This window comes from Phyllostomus discolor, chromosome 11 (genome assembly GCF_004126475.2).
Source record: "Phyllostomus discolor isolate MPI-MPIP mPhyDis1 chromosome 11, mPhyDis1.pri.v3, whole genome shotgun sequence".
Classification (NCBI taxonomy): Eukaryota; Metazoa; Chordata; class Mammalia; order Chiroptera; family Phyllostomidae; genus Phyllostomus; species Phyllostomus discolor.
The window spans coordinates 63637504-63663956 of record NC_040913.2 but is presented as its reverse complement, the minus strand read 5'-3'; the positions used below and the strand labels follow the sequence as shown (position 1 = coordinate 63663956).

The 26453-nt window shown below is 36.9% G+C and overlaps 1 protein-coding gene across 4 annotated transcripts in view; it reads right to left on the bottom strand.

The window, feature by feature from the left end:
* MYO16 (myosin XVI) overlaps window positions 1-26453 on the bottom strand; it is a 595311-nt gene that overhangs the window by 93162 nt on the left and 475696 nt on the right. For all 4 annotated transcript variants that reach the window (XM_036011451.1, XM_036011450.1, XM_036011452.1 and 1 more), the window contains one exon: window positions 17546-17648. In XM_036011451.1, coding sequence (XP_035867344.1) covers window positions 17546-17648 — 103 coding nt within the window. The remainder of the gene's footprint in view (window positions 1-17545; window positions 17649-26453) is intronic.

Below are 26453 nucleotides of genomic sequence, written 5' to 3'. Positions count from 1 at the left end.
CGTGTGTTGTGCTTGTTTTCGAAATTCACAGAGCTGTGGTAAGTGTGAGGAATTCCCTTCGTGAAGTAAGTGTTCAGTCTCTTAGGGGAAGCAGACATAAATAATTATAGAAAAGCCTGGTAAATACTAACACGAAGTGCCGTGGAAGCTCTCAGATGATATTCTGTTAGATAAAGAAGAAATACGGCTGAGGCAAACCTTGTAATATGTTCATAATCATATTCTCAGCACTTGAGACAAACACCATTAAAATAAGAGGAAGACTAACGTGTGCTCCCATGCATGAACTGGGGACAATAAAATGATAACACTGCACGGTCTATGCCATACATCACAATGACACCCAAGCTTGCATGTATACACACACCATTAGGTATTGGAAAGGTTTATAGGTCAGACTTGTTTTCAGAATGTGTGGCCAGAGGCAATTTATGAACCTTTTCATATGGAAACTAAGTTTACTACAGACATATTTTGTCACTTCCCATCTTTCCTTCTAACTCTCCCTTTAGTCATGTTATCTTAATGACACAAACACACAATTTTGCAAGGACTGGGACCTGAATCCTGCACTATGGCAGCCAGGCTAGTTAGATCCACAGGAAAAGCTCTCAATTACTGTCCAGTCTGAGGCCTCTGGTTGACTAGATGTTCTTCTTCATTTAGTTTTCTTTAGTTGGTTGAAATTTTAGACATTTGCCTGGGTGGGTGGCTACGGAGAGTTGTTACTTCTTTCCCCATTGTATTGCTATTCTCTCTCCCTAGTTATTTTCCATAATTCACAGTCTTTTTCCCCCTTCCCGACTGTTGACTTATTTTGGCAGTCAACAGGAAGAACAGTTGGTACTGTCTGTGAGTACTGCGGAACAAATCTGTGAGACAGGCATTGGAAAGGAGGGAGCATGTCATCTTTCTGCTCATCTCTGACTGTGGTATGTTGCTTGTTGTGGGAAACTAAATCCCAAAAGCAAAATTCATGCTAACCTGGTTTCCAAAACGAAACTCTAAAGGTGTGATAGCCAGCAATACTGTCCAATGTGGACTCAATAATGATCATTCAGGGAACTAATGTATGGAAGAGCACAAGGGGAAAGACCTGGGGAATACAAACAGGAGAGCTGGATTCTAGTTCCACCTCTGGTCAGGAAGAGAGTTAGACAGATGACTCAGATCTCTTATGATGACATTCCTAAGAGCCATTCAAAAAAAATAAACAAATTAGTTTATTTTGAGAATTTTGCTGGATTTTAGAGATATAAAGGAGGGCTTTCTCCTCATAGAGCTTATAGTTCACTGGGGAAAATCAGCAATGAGCAAATCCAGCCACAATACATGCTCAGTATGATGATAAGAGTTATGTTCAAAGACCATCAGAGAGAAGGAGGTGATCAAGATGAAATCAGGTAGGATTCACTGAGAAGCATGTTAATTGAAGCCATTTAGTCCTGAAGGATATACAGGGATTTCCCAGGGTCTCTAGAAATGGTGAGAAAAGATGAATGTGTGGCAGCAAAACCAGCATGTGAAGCAAAGAGCAGAAAATGATAAACAATCTTGGGGTACAGCTGTGTGAAAAATGATAATAGAAGAGGCTGAACATGTAGCTGGTGGTCAAATTGTGAAAATTATTCCAGAAAAAAATGGGCATTTTTCTATAAGCAATGTGGTTAAAGTGAAAGAATGAAAGGAGATAAGATCTAAATTTTATACAAATAATTTTTGAAATTGTATTTGAAATCTATATAGTTCCTTATTAAAACTAACTGTCTGAAGAATGGATGTTGGACTTGGCTTTGGGAAGTAACTGGTGAGGTGGGACAATATAATGCAATCAACAATTTGGATTTGAAAGATTATACAACCATTGCTTGTCTGTTGGCAAACCCTTACGTATCTTTTATAACTGAAACCATCTTCATTATTAGATTTCTGATACTGATTTCTTAACTTCCAGTAGGGCTTTAATGACTTTCATAGTGTTCCTAGAGCACCCTATCAATGATCATTTCTCTTACTATATTACATTGTATATTTGCCATTACATATGTATATGTGTATACATGAGTATATATACATATATATTCACATCTACTGAAGAATATGAAGGTATATTCTTGATCTTATAAGTGGTAGGCATGTGGGGAAGCTGGATTTGTATTAGAAATTCAAGATGAGGAACTGTGAAGTCTTGGTATAAGATGAGTCATAGACATGGATGATAATGTCTTCAAGGATGAAAATAAGGTATGAGGGACAATGAAAATAGAAGCCAGACCCTGAAGTCATCCAGCAAGCTGGGAATAAGTCATGAACATCAGCCATTAATAAAATAAATAATGGTGAAAATAAAAGGAAAAATAAGAATGGAGTGAAAATGGTCTACAAATAGTGTAGATATAAGACAAGGTTGGGGAGAAATGATTCAACTGAGCCCTCTACTGAGACAATGGAAGTGAAAAAAAGTGAAATCTTATAGTAGTGCATTGTCAAGAAATATCCAGTTTTCAGTTCATATATGGAGGCTAAATTATAAAGGGAGCAAATATGAAAAATGAAGTGGGTTTTTCTCAGGATATATTAGAGATTCCATAGGACCTGATTGTGGGTAGTTGAGAAGCAGTATGTTTCACAGGGCAGATCTGCATGTTAGGACTGACTTGGAGGCAGAAAAAAGAAGTTCTTCCTGAAAGCCACGGAATAGAGTAATGGCAAGTGAGGAGTAGGGTGAGTACATAAGGCACAGGGCATGTGTGTGGAAAGGTGGGATGTTAGGCAGACACATGTAATGTTGGAAACCAGAAGGATAGGTCAGTTCCCAAAGTTCCTGGTGAGTTTTTGGTGTAGTTATGCCCACACAAATTCTCCCTGAAGAGGTAAAACCAAGGACTTTGAAAGTGAAGAGGGTTTCTAGCATCTGATTCAGTGGGAGGGGGAGAGAATTAAAGTTTCAACCCACATTGCAAATACTCTGTTAAGACACAGCTAAAGACTTTGTGGAAATGGCCAGGTATTGTGCTGTTGTCACATTTAGACTATTTTAAAAGTTCTTCATTCAGCTATTTGGTATACTTTACAGTTATTCAGTGGACTGATTCATTATTTCATATTCATTCATTCATCCCCCTTTTTCTTCTTTACCATGCAATTTATTTGTGTATTGGAGAGATTTGGAAATGCCCATTGAAAATGTTAACATTTGTTTGACTTTGCTGGTCTTTTGAGGTTGTCATGTTTGTAGTAAATGTTTCATCTCTCTGGAAAGGATAAAATTAGGCCTTTAGTAGTATTTCAGATTTCTTCCTCAGAAAGTATTAAATGTATTTTAATGCTGAAGTCCTCTGGTATCACTGATGTTCAGGATTAGTGGGACACAAATCTGGAAATCTTTCATTATCAGTAAAATCCAGACAGGATCCCATTAATTCTAAATGTGCAGGAATTTTACATTGTCTGTTAATGAGGTGGACTAGGAGGAAAACAGCCATTTAAATTTTTCTATGGAATGAGTTCATGTAAAGTTACTTTGAGATCAGTGCTTTAGTCTTCTGTATCAAATCCAGTGAATTAGGATTCATCCGAATGAGACCAAATGTCTGAATCACCTATATTCTTGATGTTGGTTGCATTCTCTTATAAAAGACATTTCTCTTTCACAAACATAGAAAAGGAGAAATTAAAATGTTCGACTCCTACTGAGCCCTCTCCCTGTGCTCTCCCTAGAAGCAGAGTGTTCTGATCTGAGATTAAAATGTTAATGTCATTCTGACTCCTGTAAAAGTAAACCATCTGTGAATTATAGTCATCGCTATTTTTATTAGAATACCATTAGTTTTTTTTTTTGAAGTGACAGATTTTAAAAGATTAAACAAAATTGTCATTGATGACTTCAAACGCTTCAATTACTGCTACAGTTTTCAGGGATTTTTTTTAGAGGTTCAGGCTGTGGGAGCACAGACAACTGCTGAGATGTCGGTGGAGATGCAGTGTAGGTGGTCTGGAGGCTGTACTAGAAAGAGATATTAAGAGAACCTGTAAAGATCCTCTCCACCCTCCTCCTCCTCATCATCACTGATTGCTGCTTCCAATCACAGAGGTACAAAGAGCAGGGTTTGCCCTCCTATGGACTGCAAGAGGGACATACACTTCCTGTTTCCATGGCAACCCCAGACCTCCCACAGGAGATGCACATTACTGGCCTCCCTTTTTAGGTGTGTCCCCATTTGACCACCCCTCACTGTCTGCGTGTGAACTAACTTACTGTAGAGTGATGTTTCTAAATTTCAATCTCATTATATTACTTTTGTGCTTAAAATTATTTCATTGTAGATCAAAACTTTCAGGATAATGTTCAAACTCTTCTTAAATGTTCATTAGGCTTTCTATAGTATTGTTCCTTTGTTTTCTTAGACACTATCATACTGCTTTTGGTTCCAAAATGGGAATTTATTTGTCCTGATTTTGTCATTATTTGTTTCCCTACCTGAATATTCAACTTGACTGTGAAGTATTTTTGTGGGCTTGGGTAATGTTGGAAAATGTAAAGGTCATAAGTTATACATATTGAGGTAAAGGAAATGAAAGTGAAAGGAATAATAAAAAGAAGAAAGAATATCAAACAAAGTTATTTTAATGGGTACTAGTCATAAAAAGAACTCACATGTTTATAAAAATTCACATAAAATAATGAAATAAAAAATTAAATCTGTTTGAACTATTTGAATTAATTTATTTTATAAAAATTCATCTACTGTAGTTCAGGAAATAAAGACTTTTGGTATAGGACTTTTGCAAACCAAAATCTGGAATGCATCTCATCTTCTAATTCTTTACCTGCTCTTCAATTAACCTTGCACACTACCTCCAATTTATTAATCTTCCAGAATCAATTATTCTGTATCACCTGTAAGCTAAAATGCATACTTCTAGGTTTAGCATTCAAAGCCCTCCATAATATGACCTTTCTTAATTTCTGAAGGTCTAACACTTTTTACTCCTCTAAAAAGAGATGCTATTTACAGTTATTTCAACTTCTCACATGCTCCTGAGAACAGAAAATCAATGTGAAACTTCTGTAGACACTCTCAAGGGTTTATAGCATTCTATGCACAGAGTTCTTATTGAATATGTTACTATTATTCTCAGTGTTAGATATATCCCTTCATATCTATAATTATGGAGATACTTTATTAATAATTACTATATATTTTAATGAGAAAGGGTTTATTGTCTATGCTTATGTTTTGCTGCAAAAATGCTTAATTTCCATTATTACTAATAAAAAGTGAATCGTTAAAAATTTTAATTTTTATTGCTCTAAATCATTAGCATCATTATGATAAATACTTCCCATTTAAAGATAAGATATATAAAATTATATTTGCATTAAAAGCAGCTATCTTTTTTCATTATAATATTAGCATTCTTAAAAAAAATGCCCTGGTATCTCTTAAAGTGCCTTACCATGTGATTCTGTTGCCAGTTTTATAAATAGCTTTATTGATGTGTTATGAACAATATACTGTTTCTTTTATGTGACTTGATGTCTCCATCACTCTTCCATCAGATTTGTTTTCCTTTCTGCTGATCTGAGAATGTCACTGTGCTCCTCTAAAGTACTGTTCATTGTACTTCAACCACAGAAAGTACTCTCTGTACCTATCATGCAATCTCTTCTAAATAGAACCAGCTCCCAAAACCCCAGTATTTCCATATGCATGCTATGAAAGGTCCTTCACTCATTCCTGGTTCTATATCATTTTCACACAGCTCTTAGGTACACTGTATCTTTTATCTTTCCTGATTTTCCTTGTCCCACATTTATTCATCCATTGATGCCATGTGTGTCTCTCTTAACCATCTATTTCTTCATCATCCATACATAAATCAAATATTTGCCAAAGGCCTTCCTGATCCCAGGCCCTATGCCAGGCTCTCAGACCACAAGGATGAACAGAACACCATCTATCCTTTGAAGAAGTTTTAGTAAAACAACATTTAACTAAAATTCATCTTCTCAGCTGAATTCATATGTTTCCATGATTTGCTTCTTTGATTCATTAAGTTTCTAAGGATGACCATTATTTTGTATGTGTATAATTTTACAATTAACATTTCGACATTTTTTTATTTTCATGGTAGCTTTGAAAAATTACTAAATAGAAATATTAGAATTTTCAGCCTAGCTCTGAATATACTTTTAAACATTCTCAAAGGATACATTTATACTAAAATACAAGTTCTCTTTGTTATAAATAGGCTATTCTTGAAATTTAACTTCAACATAGAAAAGATAATTATAGCTATACACATCTAACAGAGTACTGTATCTTCTGCTATTTGAAGAAGGTGGTTTGGCTTGAATTACATATAATTACAGGTTAAGAAAAATTAATTACTCTCACCTAGAATAGTATGACCCATACAGTGAGCAGTGATGAATAATAACTACTATTTTGAGCATCCCAGTGAATTGCGCACTGTGTGATCCTATATATTATTTCATTATGGAAATCACATCAGTGTGGTCAAGGGTGCTTAAAAAAACACATCTCTTCTCCCTCTCCCCCCAAAATGACACATTGTAAAAAGCAATCCCAAGCCAAACCCAAACAAGACTGATTAATTTCAAAATCAAGAGGAAAATATATTGGATAAGTACTGTATTCACGTAGGGAGCACTTTTAGTCTTTCTTCTTGACAAAATGCTGTCCATAATATCAACAATTACCTTCCCTGTCAAATGTGCATGTGATAAGTGATTAATAGTAGCATAAATACAATCACAGCCCACGGTACTCATTGGGGCATGTATAGACATAGGTTGGGAGCCCATCTACCACCAGCAATGGCTGAGTCACTGCCAGTTATGTATTTTGATGTTTGCTTTAATTCTAAAAATATGAATACTCATGGCACTCCATGATGGGCATCTGATCTTATGTTGTTCATTCTTAAGAGCATTTTAGATATTAAAATATATTTATATAGCTTTCCAAATTTTCCATGTATTCATTCTGTGATATGTTAATGTTTGCTTTGAGACTCATTTACATTTATATTTGTGAATTGCCTTTTGCTCTCAATTTTTAAAGGGCCAGATCTTTTCCATCATTTAGAGCTCCATATATTTTGTGCAGCAAATTCATACTTGTTAATAAGAGCTTGAGTATATTCCTGACTGAAGTTAATATTTTGGTTGTAAAGGAGATTCCACTCTTCAACTCAACATAATTTATTTTAGTAGGCCTATTTATTAAAGGCCCCTGTGAGGATGTCTCTTGACCCTTCTCTGACTCACCTACCCCTTTTGTCCTATTCAGCATCACTCTACCTTCTCTAAGCTACTATATTAGTTTGTTAACTGGTTTCCTAGCTCTATTCTTGCTCTCCAGCATACAATTTTTTGTGTGTTTAAAGTATAAATAAGATCATGTTACCACACTCTTTAAAGCTTATTGATAGTTTCATGTTGAAATTAAAATAGAATGTTGTGCTTTGACTCACATAAGGTTTTGCTGGCTCTGGCCCCTACTTGTCTCTAAGCATCCATTTTCAACATGGTGGTTCTGCCCCCAGAGGGTTCTTGATTGGAAAAAACAAAACAAAACAAAACCTTAGTTATTACAAGGTTTGTGGCATACAATAGGTGCTCAATAAAGGCTTGTTGAAGGGCTGAATAAACCTGGAATTGGAGAAAATTAGATAGATATATAAGAAATGAAATTGGATTAGGTACCAGAATGACCATTTTTTAGTAGTTGTTAAGAGACATAAATTGATGAGGAAGATTGATTGTTGAAAGGCCACAAACCTTTGTAATAGCTAAAATTCCCTCCCACCCAGCACTAAATTCCTTAGTAATTTTCTCATTAAATTTTTGCTGTGTCTTAAAGTATATTTTATTGATTATGCTATTACAGTTGTTCCAATTTTTTCTCCCCTTTATCCCTCTCCTCCTTGCACCGCCCCTCCCCCCACCCTCCAGCATTCCCGCCCCACACCCACAATTCATGTCCCTGGGTCATACATATTTGTTCTTTGGTGTCTCCATTTCCTATACTATTCTTAACCTCCCCCTGTCTATTTTGTGCTTACCTATTCTACTTCTTATTTCCTGTACCTTTTCCTCCCATTCTCCCTCTTCCCATCCCCACTGATAGCCCTCCATGTGATCTCCATTTCTGTGATTCTGTTCCTGTTCTGGTTGTGCTTAGTTTTTGTTTTTTAGGTTCCTTTGTTGATAGTTGTGAGTTGTCATTTTACTGTTTATAGTTTTTGATCTCCTATATAATGAGGGCTTGGTGATGATGAGCTCCTTTAACTTGACCTTATCTGGGAAGCACTTTATCTGCCCTTCCATTCTGAATGATAGCCTTGCTGGATAGAGTGATCTCAAATGTTGTAGGTCCTTGCCTTTCATGACTTGGAATACTTCTTTCTAGTCCCTTCTTGCCTGCAAGATTTCTTTTGAGAAATCAGCTGATAGCTTTATGGGAACTCCTTTGTAGGTAACTATCTTCTTTTCTCTTGCTGCTTTTTAAGATTCTCTCCTTATTTTGAATCTTAGTCATCTTAATTATGATGTGTCTTGGTGTGGTCCTCTTTGGGTCCAATTTCTTTGGGACTCTCTGGGTTTTATGGACTTTCTGGAAGTCTCTTTCCTTCACCAAATTTGGGAAGTTTTCCTTCATTATTTTTTCAACTAGTTTTCAATTTCTTGCTCTTCCTCTTCTCCTTCAGGCACTCCTATGATTTGGATGTTGGAATGCTTAAAGTTGTTCCTGAGGCTCCTAAGTCTCTCCTCATTTTTTTTTTGCATTTTTGTTTCTTCATTCTGTTCCGGTTGGACGCTTATTTCTTCCTTTTATTCCAAATTATTGATTTGAGTTCAGTTTTCCTTCTCTTCACTCTTGTTTCCCTGTATATTTTCCTTTATTTCACTTTGTGTAGCCTTCATTTCTTCCTTTATTTTGTGACCAAGCTCAATCAGTTCTGTGAGCATCCTGATTACCAATGTTTTGAGCTCTGCATCAGACAGGTTCTGTATCTCCTCATTGCTTAATTCTTTTTCTGGAGTTTTAATCCATTCTTTCATTTGGGCCATATTTCTTTGTCTTGGCACACCTGTTACATGATAAGGGGTGGATCCTTAGGTATTCGCCAGGGTGGGGCAATGCTCTTTGCTGCATTGGTGCACTGTCTGTGATGGAGGAGTCAGAGAGAGAACAATGCTGCTTGCTCCGCTCTCCTCCCACTTTCCCTCACTTCCCTTGCTTCTCACAAGAGGGTTGTGCCTTTTCAGGTACTGATTCACCGGTAGGTGGGTTTGTGTATGTTTTAGGATCCTGTGGGTGTCTCCAATGAATTCTCCTGTGAGACTGGGGGTTTCTCCACTGCCACACCCCCACAGATTTTTTTTACAGCCTGGTGTTTTGAGTTTTTAGTTTCCCACACTGACACCCTGGGTTTCTCGATCTGTCTTGCTCACCTGTTATTCCCCTGGGCTTGTCTGTGGGCAAATGCAGGATCACCAGCATGGTCTGCCAGCTACCACCTTGCCTTGTGTTCTCTCAGCCTGGTTGCCAGCCTCTACCCCTCCTACAATCTGGGTGAATGTTCCTTTAACTCTTTAGTTGTTGGACTTCCATGAAAATATTTCTCTTTCAGTTCTGGTTGTTCTTTGTTTTTAAATTAGTTGTTATCTTTTTTTTTTATTGTATGAGGAAGTGAAGCATTTCTGCCTACATCTCCATCTTGGCTGGAACACTCTCATTAATTTTTGTTTTTAGTGGGGAATTAGTGAAAAAATAAAGGTTGAAAAACACTGGTATAGAGCACTCTGTGTCTTCCTCTCACTGGTTCTCAGTGCTCCAGCCATTCTTCTCTCATCAGTTCTCTCAGGCTGCCTTCCTCTAAGGGTCTTGGCCCATACTGGTCCTACCCCAAGATTCCACTTTCCTGACCTGTCCATTCATAAGACCTTTCTTATCCTTCAGATCTCAGTCTACATTGGTTCCTCTTGGAGATGACATTCCTGATCACTGCCACATATAAACTATGGCAACTTTGATTTGTTGTCACAGTGGTTCCATTACTGGTTCCATTCCAGCATAAATCCTAACTTATAATTATTTATTAGTTTACTGTTCATGGTTCCACCTCTACTGCACTTGACTGTAATCCCTGTGGAAAAGGGACATGTCATCCCATCTTAACATTACATTGTATTGTCTTATTGAACTTCAGGAACATAAATAGTACTCAATAAATGCTTGTTTATTCAAGCAATCATTCAACCCGGAGTTAGAGAAAATTAGACTGATTTCTAAGAGATGAAAGTTGGATTAGGAATAGGCACAGCCAGTTTTTACTTGGTAATTGTTAAGTGCCTTCTTCTCAGGGTCTTGCCTTTTGTGTAATGAGGTTGAGAAGAAAAGTATAAAATTACTGTAAAGGAGAAACTACCACACATGTCAGCAAGGCCTGATGTAAATACCTATGTTTCCAAACAGAACATGTGATAATAATTAGGAGGTTCATTCATTTATTCACTCAACAAATATTGGCCGAGTGTCTACTCTGTGCCAGACCATGAAAGGGATGTAATAGTAAAACATACACACACACAGTAGAAAAATATATAAGAAAAAAGGAGATGTACTATTTGTCTACATAAAGTTTATTGTGAAAAAGGAAACAGATGCACTCACCAAGAATGAAACATCTGTTATATTATTTTAAAAACTGACTCAATACCCACAAAACATTAGGAGTAGTTATCTCTAGACAGATCAATTCAATTATGAATGTATTTTCTTCTTTAATTTTCTCTATTTTTCAAGTTTCGTATCAAGAATAAATGTATTTATAAAAATGTGTTCATATATATATGTATGTGTTTAGTACCAGAGAAAAAGTAAAATAAATATATGTGCAAATATAGTGATCCCCAGTTATAATGCACATAGTACCAAGAGATACTCTTAGATCCCTAAAGTCTATTATTTGCAACATTAATAATTCCAGAGAAAGAGAAGGAATATGAGAGAATAATTTTATAGGCTATTTTCTAGCTTGTACTTATAGTTGATTTATGAAGTGCTCCTTGAGTAATAAAACAAAGGTTATAAACCATTAATTTATTGTACTAATAAGAGCCAAGGGCCCTAATGCAATTGTCTTATCTTAGAATATATAAAAAAAAAGTGGAGGGTGCTTAAAACTTTAACAGTTTCTTGCTCTTACTTTTATTATCTTTTCTCTACCATATTATTTTAGATTAATGAAATAATAAATCTTTGATCCAACTGATTTTATTTAATGGTATGGGAAAATGTTAATCTTGAAATTCTCAGCACTATAAGAATGAATCCTTCAAAGACCATTATTTTACAGAGACACAATGAAATCTAGGCTATTCATTGAAAATTACATTAGAAGATAATAATAAATTAATTATTGTAATTTTAAAAATATTTTATTTATTTTTTTTGGAGGGAAGAAGAAAGAGAAACATCAATGTGAGAGAGAAACTGATCGGTAGCCTCTTGCACACGCCCCTACCAGTGACTGAATCCACAACCCAGGCACATACCCTGGCTGGGAATCAAACTCATAACCTTTCACTTTGCAGGATGACAGTCAACCAACTGAGCCACACTGGTCAGGCTAATTATTGTAATTTTTTGTTAGTAGATAAACACAAATGGAAAACAAGCAGATTTCACTAAAAATTGGGACTGTGTTTTTTGTGAGCACCCTTTGTTATTTCTTTTAGTCTCTCTCTGTTTCTCTCTCTCTCACACACACACAGACACACATGGAAGTATCATATCATGTGGGTAGTTGAGATGAAGTTGAAGTTCTAATTTAGTTTCTCATTTCCTGAGTGAATAATCTTGAACTAGTTACCAAAAGTTTTCCTTTGTCTGAATCCTCATCCTTACAATGTTAGAGGCTATGTAAGATTTCTCTAAGGTTATAATCTAAATTTCTCCTTCCACAATTCCTACAGCAGGTATCATGGGCACCTACTTCACGGTAACAACACAGGATACTCTTCTTTGTCCACAAAGCATCCCCCACTCTGAGGTTTTAGAAATCTGTTTGAAACGACAATGAAATGTATGGCTGTGAAGGTTCTAAACAGGGGCACCAGCCTGTTCCCCAGTCCTGACTTTTCTTGAGCTCTGCAAGTGTCTGTGTTCTGAAGTGGCACCCCTGGCATCGCGTGAACTGACTCTGACAGATTTGTTTCCCCATTCGTCATCTCTCCAGATGGCTTTAAAATGAATATAGCATTCAAATAACTACACAGAAGAAATCATCCTATAACCAGTTGATTCATATAAAATGTGTGAAAATCAGATTATACCATTTATTTTTCCACTTAGAATTAGTTTCAAAAGTTTTCACTTTACATAAATGATATAACATGGTAAAACAAGCATGTCCCACATGGCCCTACATGCCTGCCAGTCACTTTTCTATGGTTTGAAGGAATCAGGGCAGTAAGTGTTTGATTAAATGTACATAGTTCTGGAGGCATTATTTTCAGTTATCTTAAAGTAAGGCTGCACTAAATATGTATACATTAAGATAAATAAAATACCTGAATAATTAAAAAAATAGCAGAATGTTAATAACTAATGGTTTAATTTTACTTGTTTTCAAACAATGGCTTAATTCAAACTATTTAAATTTTTTCCTGACAAATGAAGTAATCCACTGATTCTTTGTTTCACAAAGAAAAATATATCTGGTGAGAAAGAAAACAGTACTGGAAGTTAGTCATGTAGAGTCTACTCAATTCATCTTGAGAACCTGACATTCCTTTTTGAACAACTTAAATTCTGTCTTGAAATAAGGACAAAGCTCTGACCAGTGCACTGAATTTTTTAAAATAAGCCATTTCATAAACATGAACAAGAAAATACCACCACGTAGGACTCTTTCCGGCCAATAATACATCCTGATTTTCCTTCACTTTTCTTCAAAATAAAAACATTGTATGTTAAAGCAGCAGTGTTGAATATGTTAAGGTAATAGTAACATCAGTGACTTTGCCAAAATTTGTGGTTACCAGTCAGATCATGTAAAAGATGACTAAAGATTCCTTTGAGAAGGGAGAGCTAATGGTGTACGATATACAAAAGGTTAACTGTTATTTGAAAGCAAAATGCTTTAGAGCAAAATACAGTCAGTGTGATTTGCAGTTTTTTTCCACTAATACTGAAAATTGAGCCTGTACAATATTCTATTAAAATTGTATTTACGTAGCAGTTATAAATTTTAAAAATCTTTTTTTAATTACAGAAGTAATGTATGAATACAAGTATTTACTAAACATAAATATAAGCCAAAATTCCATTTAGGTATGATCTCAAAATGATTCTCTAAATACTATCAGTGTTAGGTTTTTGATGTGAATTATTATAGATTTTAAAAGTTCCTATATGTGTATGTATCCATATGAAATTTATAGTATCATTTAGAAAAAAATTTTTATTGACAAAGACTCATTTATTGGCCCAGCACATATGAACAGATATCTACCATACATCTTTCTTTGTCTCCTTTGTTGGACACACAGCAGTAAACTGACAGATAATAATCCTTTCTGATGGAGTTTTCATGCTAGTGCAAGAGACAATCAATGATTTTGTTGAAGGTGTGCTATCTAAGAAATAAGAATGGAGCAGAAAAGAGGGAACAAATGCTAAAAGGGATTTGGAGGAAGGTGACAATTTAAAATATGATAGTGAGCAAAGCTTAGCATACTGCAAAATTGATGGATTTACCAAAATAGTTTAATTAAGATTGTTCTCAAACTGTCTTTGCTTATGTAATGATTTGGAACCAATATTACCCTATGACTTGTCTGTCAATCAGCACCACCCATGAATCTTCTCTCAACCCTGGAACTTCCTGTGGACAGCCTGAAGGGCATCGAAGTCTCAACTCTCAGGCCTGGAATTGATATCAAACACTTTATAAAATCAAACACTTAACTTGGTTCTAGTTCTCCTCTTTCTCCATCTTCCCTTCCTTTTCTTTCTCTCCTTTATCTTTCCAAGATGCAGCTAGAAACTAGAGTCGAAGAGTGCTGTGCTGTGCTATTTAGGGGTCATTTGGCTGACAGTTTGGGTAAGAATGATTCTGATCAAATTGGCCTGCAACAGAAAGCAGCCAGCTTTTCTTCCCTTCATCTACCAAGTGAGTTATGAACATTAAAAAATATACTAACTACAAGGAGCAATCTGCTTAGACTGATAAAGGAATATGTAAGTGCCTTTGATCAAAGCTCAAATTGTGATGCATGGTCTATGTCTTTCAAGTTCTGTAACCTGAATAAAAGGACTTTAGATGGTTACATTAAAAGATATAGATCGAGTTAAATGCAGTGGAAAGAACAGAGCATGGCAAGACCTAGATGCCGGTGTCAGCAAAGTGGCCTTTCTACTGAAACTAAATATTAACTACACTTAATATTTTGATCAGTGTGCTGATTTCTAAGATTCTATTCCCTCACATTTAAAATAAGGGCATTATTGCTCACCCTGCCTAATTTCCTTTTTTTCTACTCAGAGATGTTATTAGACTAAAATCAAATAAAAATAAAATTTTAATAGTTTTTTATAGAAGAGATGAATCATTATTTATAAAATATTAGAATAACATTGCCTTTCCCCCACTGCCTCACATACTGACTCTAAAGCCACAACTATGCGAAGAATAAATAGCACACACAGATGAGTGAATAAACACAGTAGCACTTAAGGTAAGATGTCTCTATGCTCACCTGAAACAAGGAAATGCTGGTGTTATACACCACTTACACAATTGCTACAATGTACAAAAGTGTGAGAACTATGGATTTAGAATCCTATACTGATGCCACAGGGGTGTCCAACTGGCTTCCCAGAATGGCTGTGAATGTGGCCCAACACAAAATCATAAATTTACTTCAAACTTTTTTCTTTTGCTCATCAGTCCTTAATGTTTGTGTATTTAATGTGTGGCCTAAGACAGCTCTTCTTCTACTGTGGCCCAGAGATGCCAAAAGGTTGGACACCCCTGATTCAGAGGCTTTGCTGAATAGAATCTGATTAATATCAAGGAAACATGAAGAAATTGCCTGCGTTCTTCAAGACTCATCAGAGCAATAATACAAGAGTCACAGTTTTAGTAAAGAGAATTGAATTTCTAGCTAACATTCTATAAGGTTCACATAGCAAAAGAAAAGTCTGATTTCTATCTTCTAGCATTGCTTTTAAATGTATGGAAAAGAATAACAACTTATGCTAGCCATTCAGAACCAAAGGATGAACACTGCCTGCTTCATAGAAACATACATTATAACTCTTAGCAATTTGGGAATAATGCTACAGATACAATAACCATCCATTAGGATCTTACCATTGCTTCAAAGAGCTCCTATTTATCCTTGTCTGGATTAACCACCCAGGAGAGAGTGATAGTAACTCTTCCTGCAACTATCAACATATTTCAACAAATACTTAGTTTTTCAAACAGAAATCTGACTTTCCAGGTCAAAAATAAATTTTTAAAAATTCTTAGACCTAGCCTGTTGGTTTATTTGCTCAGAAATCATACCATACAGCAAAAGGTTGAAGGTTCCATTCCCAGTCAAGGCATATACCTAGGCTGTATGTTTGATACCCGGTTGGGGCATGTGTTTCTCACATTAATGTTTCTTTCTCTCTGTCTCTTTATTTCTCCCTCCCTCTCTCCCTCCATCCCTCCCTCCCTCCTTTTTCTCTCTCCCTCTCAGATGTATCAGAGAATTGATGGCTAGTCAGTTATTGTGGTCACTTTCTTAGTGGAGGAATTATTCCAGACTTTTTTACCTTTCCTCTACAACTCAACTTTCTTTCTCAGTATTATTTTTTAAATTATTCTTATCTGTGAGAATTCTTTAAAGTAAAAAAAAAAACACAAAATATCTTAGCATTACTTATTTATGAACCCCTATTATCCAAATACTTAAGAACTCCAGCAATGATTCAGTTGAAATGACTTAAGTTAATCTACCGGCTTGATAAACAATTCTATACATGGCCCCCACTGACTCTAGAGTGACTAGTTTACATTATTCTGTTAGTAATTTTTCCTTCCTCTTTCTTTTTAACCCAATCTTTTGACAGGATGTGCATCCATGACTACTAGAACTGTGTAAACCTCCTATTTCACACTGTTATTTAAAGTTTAACTCCATTATTAGTTTTATTAAAAAGAAGAAAATTAAGAAAAAAGATAATAAAGAAATAAGTTTGGCTGGCACAAGACAACCAAATCATTATTCATCAGTGCTACAATTCTAGGCCCTTAGTTCTTTGGCACAGAGGGACGAGTATGCTGGTGACAAGTCCGTAGTCTCCGGCTGTTTGCCTCGATCGAGCCACTCTCGGACAGCAGTTCTGAACCCTCTGCTCACTTCATTTCTGAAGTGAAGACCTTGTTTGGGGCCTCATTGATTGCCATGTATTTTTCACCTGTAGAAGTTTTCCTTATCATTTTTTTAAAAATTCAACATCCATTTACTACTTAAAAGAAAAATGCTCAGTATAGTAGAAAAGCCAGGAATTTCCTTCTCTACCTCTCATTTTTAAAATGAGATTTATATCTACTTCCCATTAATTGTTATGTTTTGCCAAAACTATTTAGTATTCACTGCACACTTTGCCACTGAAGCACTTACAGTTATTTTATAGCTAGAAACGCCCAATAATTTCTGGTGCATTGGACTTCGTTTCCCATTATTGCTCTTATGGTAACTTCTTGATTCCTTTCAGTTGTAAATCTCCTCTTCCTTACCCTAGTAAGGTGGCACACTCATGTCGTTTAAGGTAATAAACAAACTCCACAGGGTCCTACTGTCTCTGGGGAGTATTTCCTGTGTTATTCTGTTTCATGTTACTTCCTCCTTCTGGAAGTCCAGCTATTCCTCCAGTGGGCCCCTGGGTTCTGCCAACCAAAAGGACCACAGGGCGTAATTAAATGTTTCCAATTATGAAGATTTTGCCATTAAATGAGGCTGAAAGGACAGTGACATTTTCAGTATGTGGTAGGTAAGAAACAGAAAAAAAAAAGCCTGAATAAGCCTTGAGGAGCCAAGGGAGGCGAGGTCTAAAGAACATTCGTAAGGTCCCAGCTAAGAGCCAACGAAATCAACACTGTCCTCACAGTTTGGTTCCTCTGGCTTCTGCTGCCTTTTGGATCCTTCCAAAAGCTTTGCTGACAATGTTTAAATCTGCAACGTGGACACACTGGTTGGGGCTTTACAAACTTCTGTGCTGTGCAGTGCAGGGCCCTGTTGGCTTCCTCTGGGTGTTTGCTGTGAGCTGCTGAAACCCGGAAATCAGAAAGACTGATGTGCTTCCAGGGAATACACTTAGTGTCTCGCCTGGTCAAACACATCAAAGCAATTTGTTTTTGCCAGTGAGACTCCAGTGGCTCCCCACAATGACTCAGCTCACTTATTTAAAACCCTAACTGGTATGTTAGTAGCCTGTAGGTCACTAACCTGCCAGCCTTGTAATTTACACTGCTGGAGAACAAGTCGGCATTTCTCCTCAGCAGACAGTTTCTTCTTCTCGCTGGGGAGTGTCTCCGCCAAGGGCTTATACCTGTGAAAAGCAGCAGGGACATGAAGGCAGTGACTGAAGCCATCAAGCCAATGATTGTATGCAACAGAGTTGTCTTTGTTACACTATTTCTTAAATTTTTCCCTGTTTTACTTTATTCCACATGTCTATACATACTCCATCAATGGTGCTTTTAATAGGTGTGAAACAACACATTTTTTACAAGGAAAGTGATTTTTAAATTAAATATATCGTGAATCCTTTAATGAATGTTTAACACTATCATACAGTGATGCAAATCAGGTAGCAAAACAAGCTTTGAAGGGAAGGAAAATTAATCTGTTGGTTTTCACTTAAATATTTAGAATGATTTTTAAAATATACATATTTTAAGAAATTCCAGCATTTTTATTCCTATTTGAGAGTGAACCTCAACATAGTTAGAATCTCCAATAAAGGAATATCAAAACACTCAGAATTATTAGTTAAGTGAGAGTCAGACTAGCTTTCTTCCCATGTATTAGATAATTGAGTGTTTTAAATCTTCCAGAAGGGTATTTTATTTTGTTTTGAAAATTTCCTTTAAATTATGATCTTTCATCCCCTAGCCAAAATAGTTTTCCATGAATTTATTTAAAAATTCATTTCAAAATTATATCACCTAATTGAAAAATCTATCTAAAAATTTTCTTTGCTCTTATGGTATTAAACCTGACATATAAGTACAACTGCTTTAGGAGAAGGAGGAGGATGAGGAAGAGAAACAGGGAGAAGAGGAGGGAAGAAGAGGATGAGGGGAGAAGGAGGAAGTAGAAGAGAAAGAAAAGAAGCAAGTAAAGGTTTGTGTAATTCCATCCAGTTCAACTGTGTTTATGATTTTCATGTTGGGCTGCTAAGGGAACTCAATGCTAAGATTGAAATCACCTAGTTTTGTGTTCTTTTCTATAGATTATCTTAGCATTTCATCTAAAGTTTGCAGAAGCAAATTTGGCAGCTTCTAAATGAGTTTTTTTGTGTGTCCTTAGGGCAATGAAGGAAGGGAGTACATTGCCTACACATCATTTTTAACACCCTCCCTCTGACCAAGCACTGAGAGAATTGGACTGAGAGCTGTCCCACTGACAACCACAGCAGGTTCACACACATTTCTTATTTCTGCAAGTGCTGTAGATAAATGAGGAGCACTGTATGAGAGCCAGTGCCGCAGTCACTATGGCTCTGGCTATAACACAGACTGTGAAAACATACCTATTTGAGTTTTTCAGTAGTAGGCGTTTATTTTCTTTCTTACATCCTTAGCATTGTCTCTTTGTCACTGAAAACTCAGTACAGATGCTCTTCCACTTACAATGAGGTTGTGTTCCAACAAACCCACCATAAACTGAAAGTATGTGAAGTTGAAAATGTGTATAATACACCTATCAAACCTAACCTATCAAATACCATAGCCTAGCTCAGTCTACCTTAAAGGTGCTCAGAACATGGACAACATGGTGGGGATTGGCTGTAGGGGTGGGGTGGGCTGGGCAGGGGACAGCAACAGGGGAAAATTGGGACAACTGTAATAAGACAACAAAAAACAAAATGAAAATACAAAAGAAGTTGTAGCACACACAAAAAAGAAAACTTACTTGAACTACAGTTGGGCAAAATCATCTAACAATGAATACACTGTAGGGTATCAGTTGTTTACCCTCATGCTCATGTGGCTGACTGGGAGCTGAGACTTATTACCGCTGCCCAGCATCACAAGAGAGTATTGGACCTATCAATAGCCTGGGGAAAGATGAAAATTCAAAATCTGAAGTTCGGTTTCTCCTGAATGCGTATTGCTGTGGCACCATTGTAAAGTTGAAAATTTTAAGTGAAAACATCATAAATTGATGACTATCTATATATTATTTGTCTTAGATTAATAATTGTCATAATCTTCCTAACCTTGACTCAGACAAAATAAGTATATCACCATCAGCAACAAGCCTTCCTTCTCATGTATAGATTTTTGCTTGTATGTCATATTCAGGGTATGGGAAGGAGTAAAGACAGCAAGTAACAGCAACTGAACATGAAATTGTAGTGCCAGTGGCAAGGATATAAAAATCCTGCTCATCATTTTGATCACACTGAATGGACTGAAATGATCTGTGGATGATAGAAGTAGTCAGTAATTTAAAAAAATAATAGGCAAGAATGTGGTTTCCTACCCAGCAGGCACTGAAGTTGGTAGCAATTTTTTTTTACTGGCCATATTGTGATTGCTGCAAAAGAGAAAGATGTATGTCAAGGGTAGAACAGAAGAAGGAAATGGGTCTAATGGAGTATTGTGTGTGTGGAGGGTTGGGGTATGGGAGTAAATTGGGAAGAGAACAGTAAGATGAATGCCTAAAAGTTTATGGGCATCCCCAAAGATGCCAGTGTATGACATCAGTGCATCAGTGAGCAAACATGGATTTTGCTTCACAGTGTTTGAGTGGTTCAAAGATGACAAACAATACAATTGTACAATGTGTTAGAATAAGAAAGAAACTGGGTTGGGGATCTAGACATAGCTTCAGGTTCCAACTGTGTGGCAAATTTGCTGTGAGGCCCTTGGCAAACTACTTAGTGAGTAATTCTCCCCTCTCTCAGAGTTGCGTGTGTGTGTGTGTGTGCACGCGCGCACGCGTGCGTGTGTGCGCTCATGCTTCTCAGGATGCTACACAAATTCTACATTGTATCACAAACAGTAGTTTAATTCCTATCTGTCCCCAAAGTGTGTGAGCTTCCCTAGTGCAGGGGGTCATCCTTGTACCTTCCATGGTGTCTGCTAGATTGCTTTTGTATGGAGCAAGTACAAATAAATGATGGGAAGCCAAGAAATTGAGCTGGGTGTTTGGGGGTTGGGAAGTAATGCTTCTTGAGCACTGAAGGGAATACAAGGGACTTTTCATATGTTGCTTTACACACTCCTCATAGCTGTAGGAGGTCTGAATGTTAATCTTCTGATAGATCATAGAAAGTAAGTGGCTTGCCCAAGTTTACACACGAAGTGTATGGGTTGAATTGTGCACCCACCTACAGATAAGTGAATGGGACCCTATTTGGAATTTGAGTTTTTGCGAATGTGAACAAGTTAAGATGATGCTGTTAAGGATGGGTCCTTATCCAACATGACTATGTACTTATAATAAGAGGAAAATGATATGTGAAGAGAGAAGCAGAGTTTGGAGTTATGTAGCTGCAAGGCAAGGATATCAAGGATGTTAGGCCTCCACCAGAAGCTAAAAGAGGGGAGGAAGGATTGAACCCAGAGTCTCAAAGGGGTATGGGTCTGCAGACACATTGAATTTAGACCTCCAGCCTTTAGAACTATGAGAAAGATTCTATTCTTTTAAGCTACCTCATTTGTGGTACTTTGTTAGGGCAGCTCTAGGACACTTATATGGATTGTAAGACTGGCTGAGCTGAAATTTGAACCCAGGACAATCTAACTCCAGAGATAATCTCTCCAACACCATTGCTACAGCCTAGGCAGAAACTAACAAGCCCACAGCACCAGATAGTTCTAGAAAGCAAAAAGGAGAAACTGATTATGAAAAACAGAAAAGATAGAGCCCAACAGGAATCTTTAGTACACAGAACATGAGGAGGTAATTTGTTGCTCTCTAACCTTTTAGTGATGGGCCTCTTCTATAACAGTAAACTAGTAACTTGTAATGAAATACAGACTCATTCAAGCACTCAGGAAAATCAGTGCATTTCTACCATTTAGCCAGAGTTACACAATGAAATGAAATCACTCAAATTATCTTTTTATTCTCTTTGAATTGTCTTATTCTGGAACTTCGTTAATTATCACCAAGAATTGAATTTGCATAATTCAAGTATCTGAATAGAGTATTAACAAGTCAGAACAAAATTCATATTCTTGGTGTCTTTTTTTCTCATTTTATATTGTTCTTTTGACACCTAAAATGGTATAATTCTGACATTTCAATTGAAAAGACAAAAATGTCACCTTAGACAGGGTAAGGTACTCTCTTTCAGTGTAATTAAAATCACCTTGTCTTTTGGGATATGAGTGTCACCTATAGGTGGTGTCACTGGTCTATTACTGGGCTAAAACATGATCTCACAGAAAATTCAATCTGAGGCCATATGGTAATAACGATCCTGGAGCACAGGTCCTGAGCACAGGTGCGGTCACAGGTATGACTTCCTAGCTCTCAATCCCCATACCTACCAAGCCTCTTTTGTCTAAGACGAAGGTACCACAATCCACTGAAGACCTCTCTATTCAGGCTGACATCTGTCCTGCATCCAAAATAAATCAACTGACTGTAAGAAATACATGTTAACTCTTCCAGAAAACCCACTTTTGTCTCATCCTGGCTTGAGATGAGGGATATCTAGATCCATGTTCAGAAGTGGGGTCCTGTGGTTCACAGGGGCTCATTCAGCCAAAATTCCAGAACCACATTTAATCCCTTCCCAGTTGACAGTTGTTCAACTGGGTTAGTTTCTTCTCTGTCATGACTTTCTGTCTGACTGGATAGCATGGTATTGACCATTTAGAAAACTGAGTCTACTTCCATTATGGTGCTGAATATTTGGTTCTTTCTTTCTAACCAAAAGCTGTGTTAGATGCTCCACTTGTCTCACTTCTCTTGTGACCATGTCTCTGAGGACTTTCAACTTCTTCTCACCATTCTACATCCTAAATTTCCAATATATATGCATGGGTATTAATGGCAAGTTCTATCAGTTACTGAAAAATTCTTTAACTTGTACACTATTCACGAAGTACTTCCTCTACTTCAAAGATTCAAGTAGGCAAATTCTCCTTAATAGACTTACAGTATTGGGAGTATGATGATATTAAGATAATAACATACATAGGGTACTTTACAAAACTTATAAATGAAAAGACTACATCATAGGTTGTATTTATTTTGAGGTTGCTGAGAGGGATAGATTGCAGTTGAAGCAGAGAAAAGCTAACAAAAACAGAGAACTATAAAGCAGAACCTAAAGAAAAAGATGAATCAATATTTCTCTTTTCAAAAGTGATTGTTCCTTTTAGTTTTAAGACAACCTATCCATCTGGACCTAGAGATAATACAAGAGCTTAGGCAGCCATCATAAAAATCAGGTGAAACATGTTAGTGACAACTCATTAACAGATTTAAAAAATCTGCTATGAAATAGTAGATTCATTTCCTTAGAAAAATACAAGGTATGTATATCAAGCTAATGCTTCAAAACTGAAATGCAGTTTCTTTGTAATAGTTTATTTTCTGAGTATTGACTTTATCTCTTCATTCGCAAAGAAAATTCTATTGTGAAAGTTTCAGTCCTAAGCTCCTTATATTTAATTTATTCAACAAATATTTATTGAGCACCTATTAAAAGCAAGAATCTCTGCCCTGAAATGCATAGATTACCAAGACCTGTTCCAATTTCACCACATATGCTCAAATATAAAGGATGACATTTGGGGGCCAAAATTATATTCCAGAAAAGATGTGGTTTTCTTATTTCAAGACCTATTGACATTTTCTTATCATGGACATATTTCAGCTACCTCATTGAGAACAACAAAATAATGTTTGGGGAGAACCATTACTCATCCCTTAGGATGGAATGGATAATCCACACAAAGAGGAAAATGAAATGTTGCGGGAGCTCTATATTAGAGGACTAAGAGAAAGGCAGCCCATAGGGCAGAGCAAGGAGGAATGGAGCAGGAAAGCAAGACTGGGGCTGCCCAGTTTCAGAGGATCCAAGGGAAGGCAGAGTTTGGATGTGGTCAGCAGCACTACATGTTGCAGAGAGCTTAAAGCATGTCCACACTGAGAGGGGGCTGCTGGATTTGGTGACTGGGGAATCAGGACATTGCCAGAGACACAAAAGAAACCAGATGCCTATGGCATCAAGACATTAGCAGATGGTGAAGAAGCACAAGTGCTGGGATCTGGTGGTTCACCACATAAATAAAAATAAAGGCCAATAGCATGAGGGTGAAGTAGAAATTAATCAAAGCTTTTTGGATGTTTCATTTTTCAGAGGTAAAGAAGAACCAACAACAGTTATAGGCAACATTTGTAGAAACATACAAATTGTACATTCAATTCATGTTTATTTTTGTATATTTTCATTTTACTCAAAATTATTTTCTTCATTCATTTTTAGCTCTTATGAGATAGGGATGTGTTTTTTTCTATAACCATTTCCTTGATCATTTCCCACAGGGCTCGGTGAGATTTCTCTACCTGGCATGTATGCCATGACCATAGTGGTCTGGCTATTTTAAATAGGGACACATTTCACTAGTTCTACAAACTTGCCTGGGTTGTTTTTTTTCACTCCTCATATTCATACTCTCATGGTAAAGATAATTGCAGGTGATTTTCTAGCTATTTGGGGCTAATTTCCAGCATGCAGAATGCTGAGTAGTAGCTTGAGCATAACAGCTGCCTAGCAACGGGACTGACATCCATCATGAAAATAGAAGTATGAAAAGAAAGGATCACAAGTGGGCTTGAGAAAGAAATAAAAACCTATTTCAACATGCAAGGGAGGGGGGATAAGAAGAAATGAGGCACGAAGAGAGAGAACTTGCAGAAGTTCTTGTCAATGAAAGAAAGCACATTTCCCCCCTTTTTAAAGCAAAGGATGTGAAAGTAGAGAAAGTTTTCAAAAATTATCTAGTTCACACGAAAATCTTCTGTGTTCCCTAAGTGTACGGGTTCTTTCTCTTGTTCTCATGACTCTTAGGGTTTAAGAATGCACCTATAATTTCAGGCTTTGGCCCCCTGAAGCATCTGTCCTGCAGTGGGTTGGCTCTGCTATCACACAACATCCCCCATCCACATGAGATAATGAAGCTCACACTGCTCCACATACCCTATGGCGCCTTTATCATGTGTATCTGCCCATCCTTCTATCCTGTCTTGTACCAGTTTCCCAGAGTTCCTCTGCCTTAAGGTAATAAAACCATTTAGAAACTTTCCACATTTCTTTGCATCAGTTGTGCCCTCTGCCTGATCCACCTCCCAGTGCGCTCACCTATCTCCATTCTTCAGTACCTGCGACTTCTTCTTCTATATTTACAGGAAGGACAGGCAGTAGACATTAGATGTATTTTGCAATGGCTTTTGCATCTCCTGAATCATTCAGGCCTGAAATTTGTTCTACAGTTTATTTATACATCTACTGGGACCAACATTAAGCTTATCAGTACTCATCAGCATCTACATATAACTCTACTAAGGTAGAAAGAAATCTTTACATTATTATTATGACGACCCTAGACCTATTGCTTATGCCACTGATTAAAACTGATTTCCCTTCTCTTTTTAAATCATGGTTAATAGGCTTCTGTCATCTTTATAAACATGGATACACCATTCAAAGACAACAATATTTCACATTCCCATGTTCTTCCTGGTTCAAGAGCCCCCTAGGAGGGGAGCCCTTGGGATTAGAAAAGGATGCACTCTGAAAAGCTTTTTCCATTGATATCACCTACAACCCCATACTGGTTCTGTTGGGGGCTTGGTGACTGGCAAGGTTAGAAACATCCCTACCATCTACATGGTGTTCTCTAGAGATGCAATTGGAGCATGGAGGACAAAAAGGAGGGAGGGAGAGAGGGAGAGACAGAGGAAAGAAAGAAGGAAAAATGGAAAAAGAGAGGAAAACTAACAAAGATTTATAAAGTACTTATAAATGTCAGGTATAATGACAGGCTACTCCATATCATCACTGAATTCTCACAAAAAGCCCAGAATGATATTTAAAGAAGTTATATGATAATTTCAACATTTAGTTTCTAATGGAGTTAAGATCTTAATCCAGGCTATAGAATTTTGAGTCTAATATGGATGGCTTTAACTAAGTTAATTTGGGACATAAAATAAAACACACTTTTCCCCTTCTATTTATGTGCTTGAAAAGATAAAGATAACCATCACACAGGAAAATGTATAAATAAGAAATATTAATGAGAGGACCTGGAAAAACCTTAAATTCCAAGTTTTCTAATTCAAGACTATATTCTATTTCTCTCTCTCCCTCCCTCCCCATCCCTCTTCCTGTTTCTCTCTCATCGCAGTGGGTGGTTGTTCTTGTTTTTGTTACTATTATTTTAATAACATTATTATATTCTTATTTTGATGCCATCACAAACATTAACCCTTAAGATTCTAACACACAGAATGCAAAATGGACACTCAGTGTCTGACTTTTATATCACTGCTGGTAGACAGTGAGGAGAAGAGAGAGGAGCTAATGTGGAGGAGAAAGGGGAATTCCTGAATTCCCCTTCAGTAATCACTGAACCAGCTGAGAGGCCTTGGTAGGGCCCCTTACCCTTCATCTGAAAATGCCCAGAATGATCTTGCAGGTCTCCATTTCTGTGGGTTCTAACCAGCCAAGATGTGTGAATGAAGGTGGGGGGTGTGAATGACCACAACCTAAGTTCATCCACTTCAATCAGAGACATTTCCTTGAAAGCATCTCCTTCCAAAGTTCATGGCAAAGCAGATCACCTGGAGAAAGGGCCTTAATCCTATGGTATTCCTTCCTTCCTCCATTCATATACTTCATGTAATTAAACCAGGGAGCTCTCCTCATAGACAATATATGAGAGTTAAATAATAAAAAAGAATGCCAAATTATATCTCAGCTCCTGGGATTATCCAGTGTCACAATGCAGAAGAAAGAAAATGAATTCAGAGCATCTGCTAAGAATTTACATGACAATGCTCCCAAGTTCTCTTACTTAAAGCCAGTTCCACCATTTCATTTTAATTGTGCAATGTAACAACATTCTATTTATTCAATAAATGGATGAAAATGAAACAC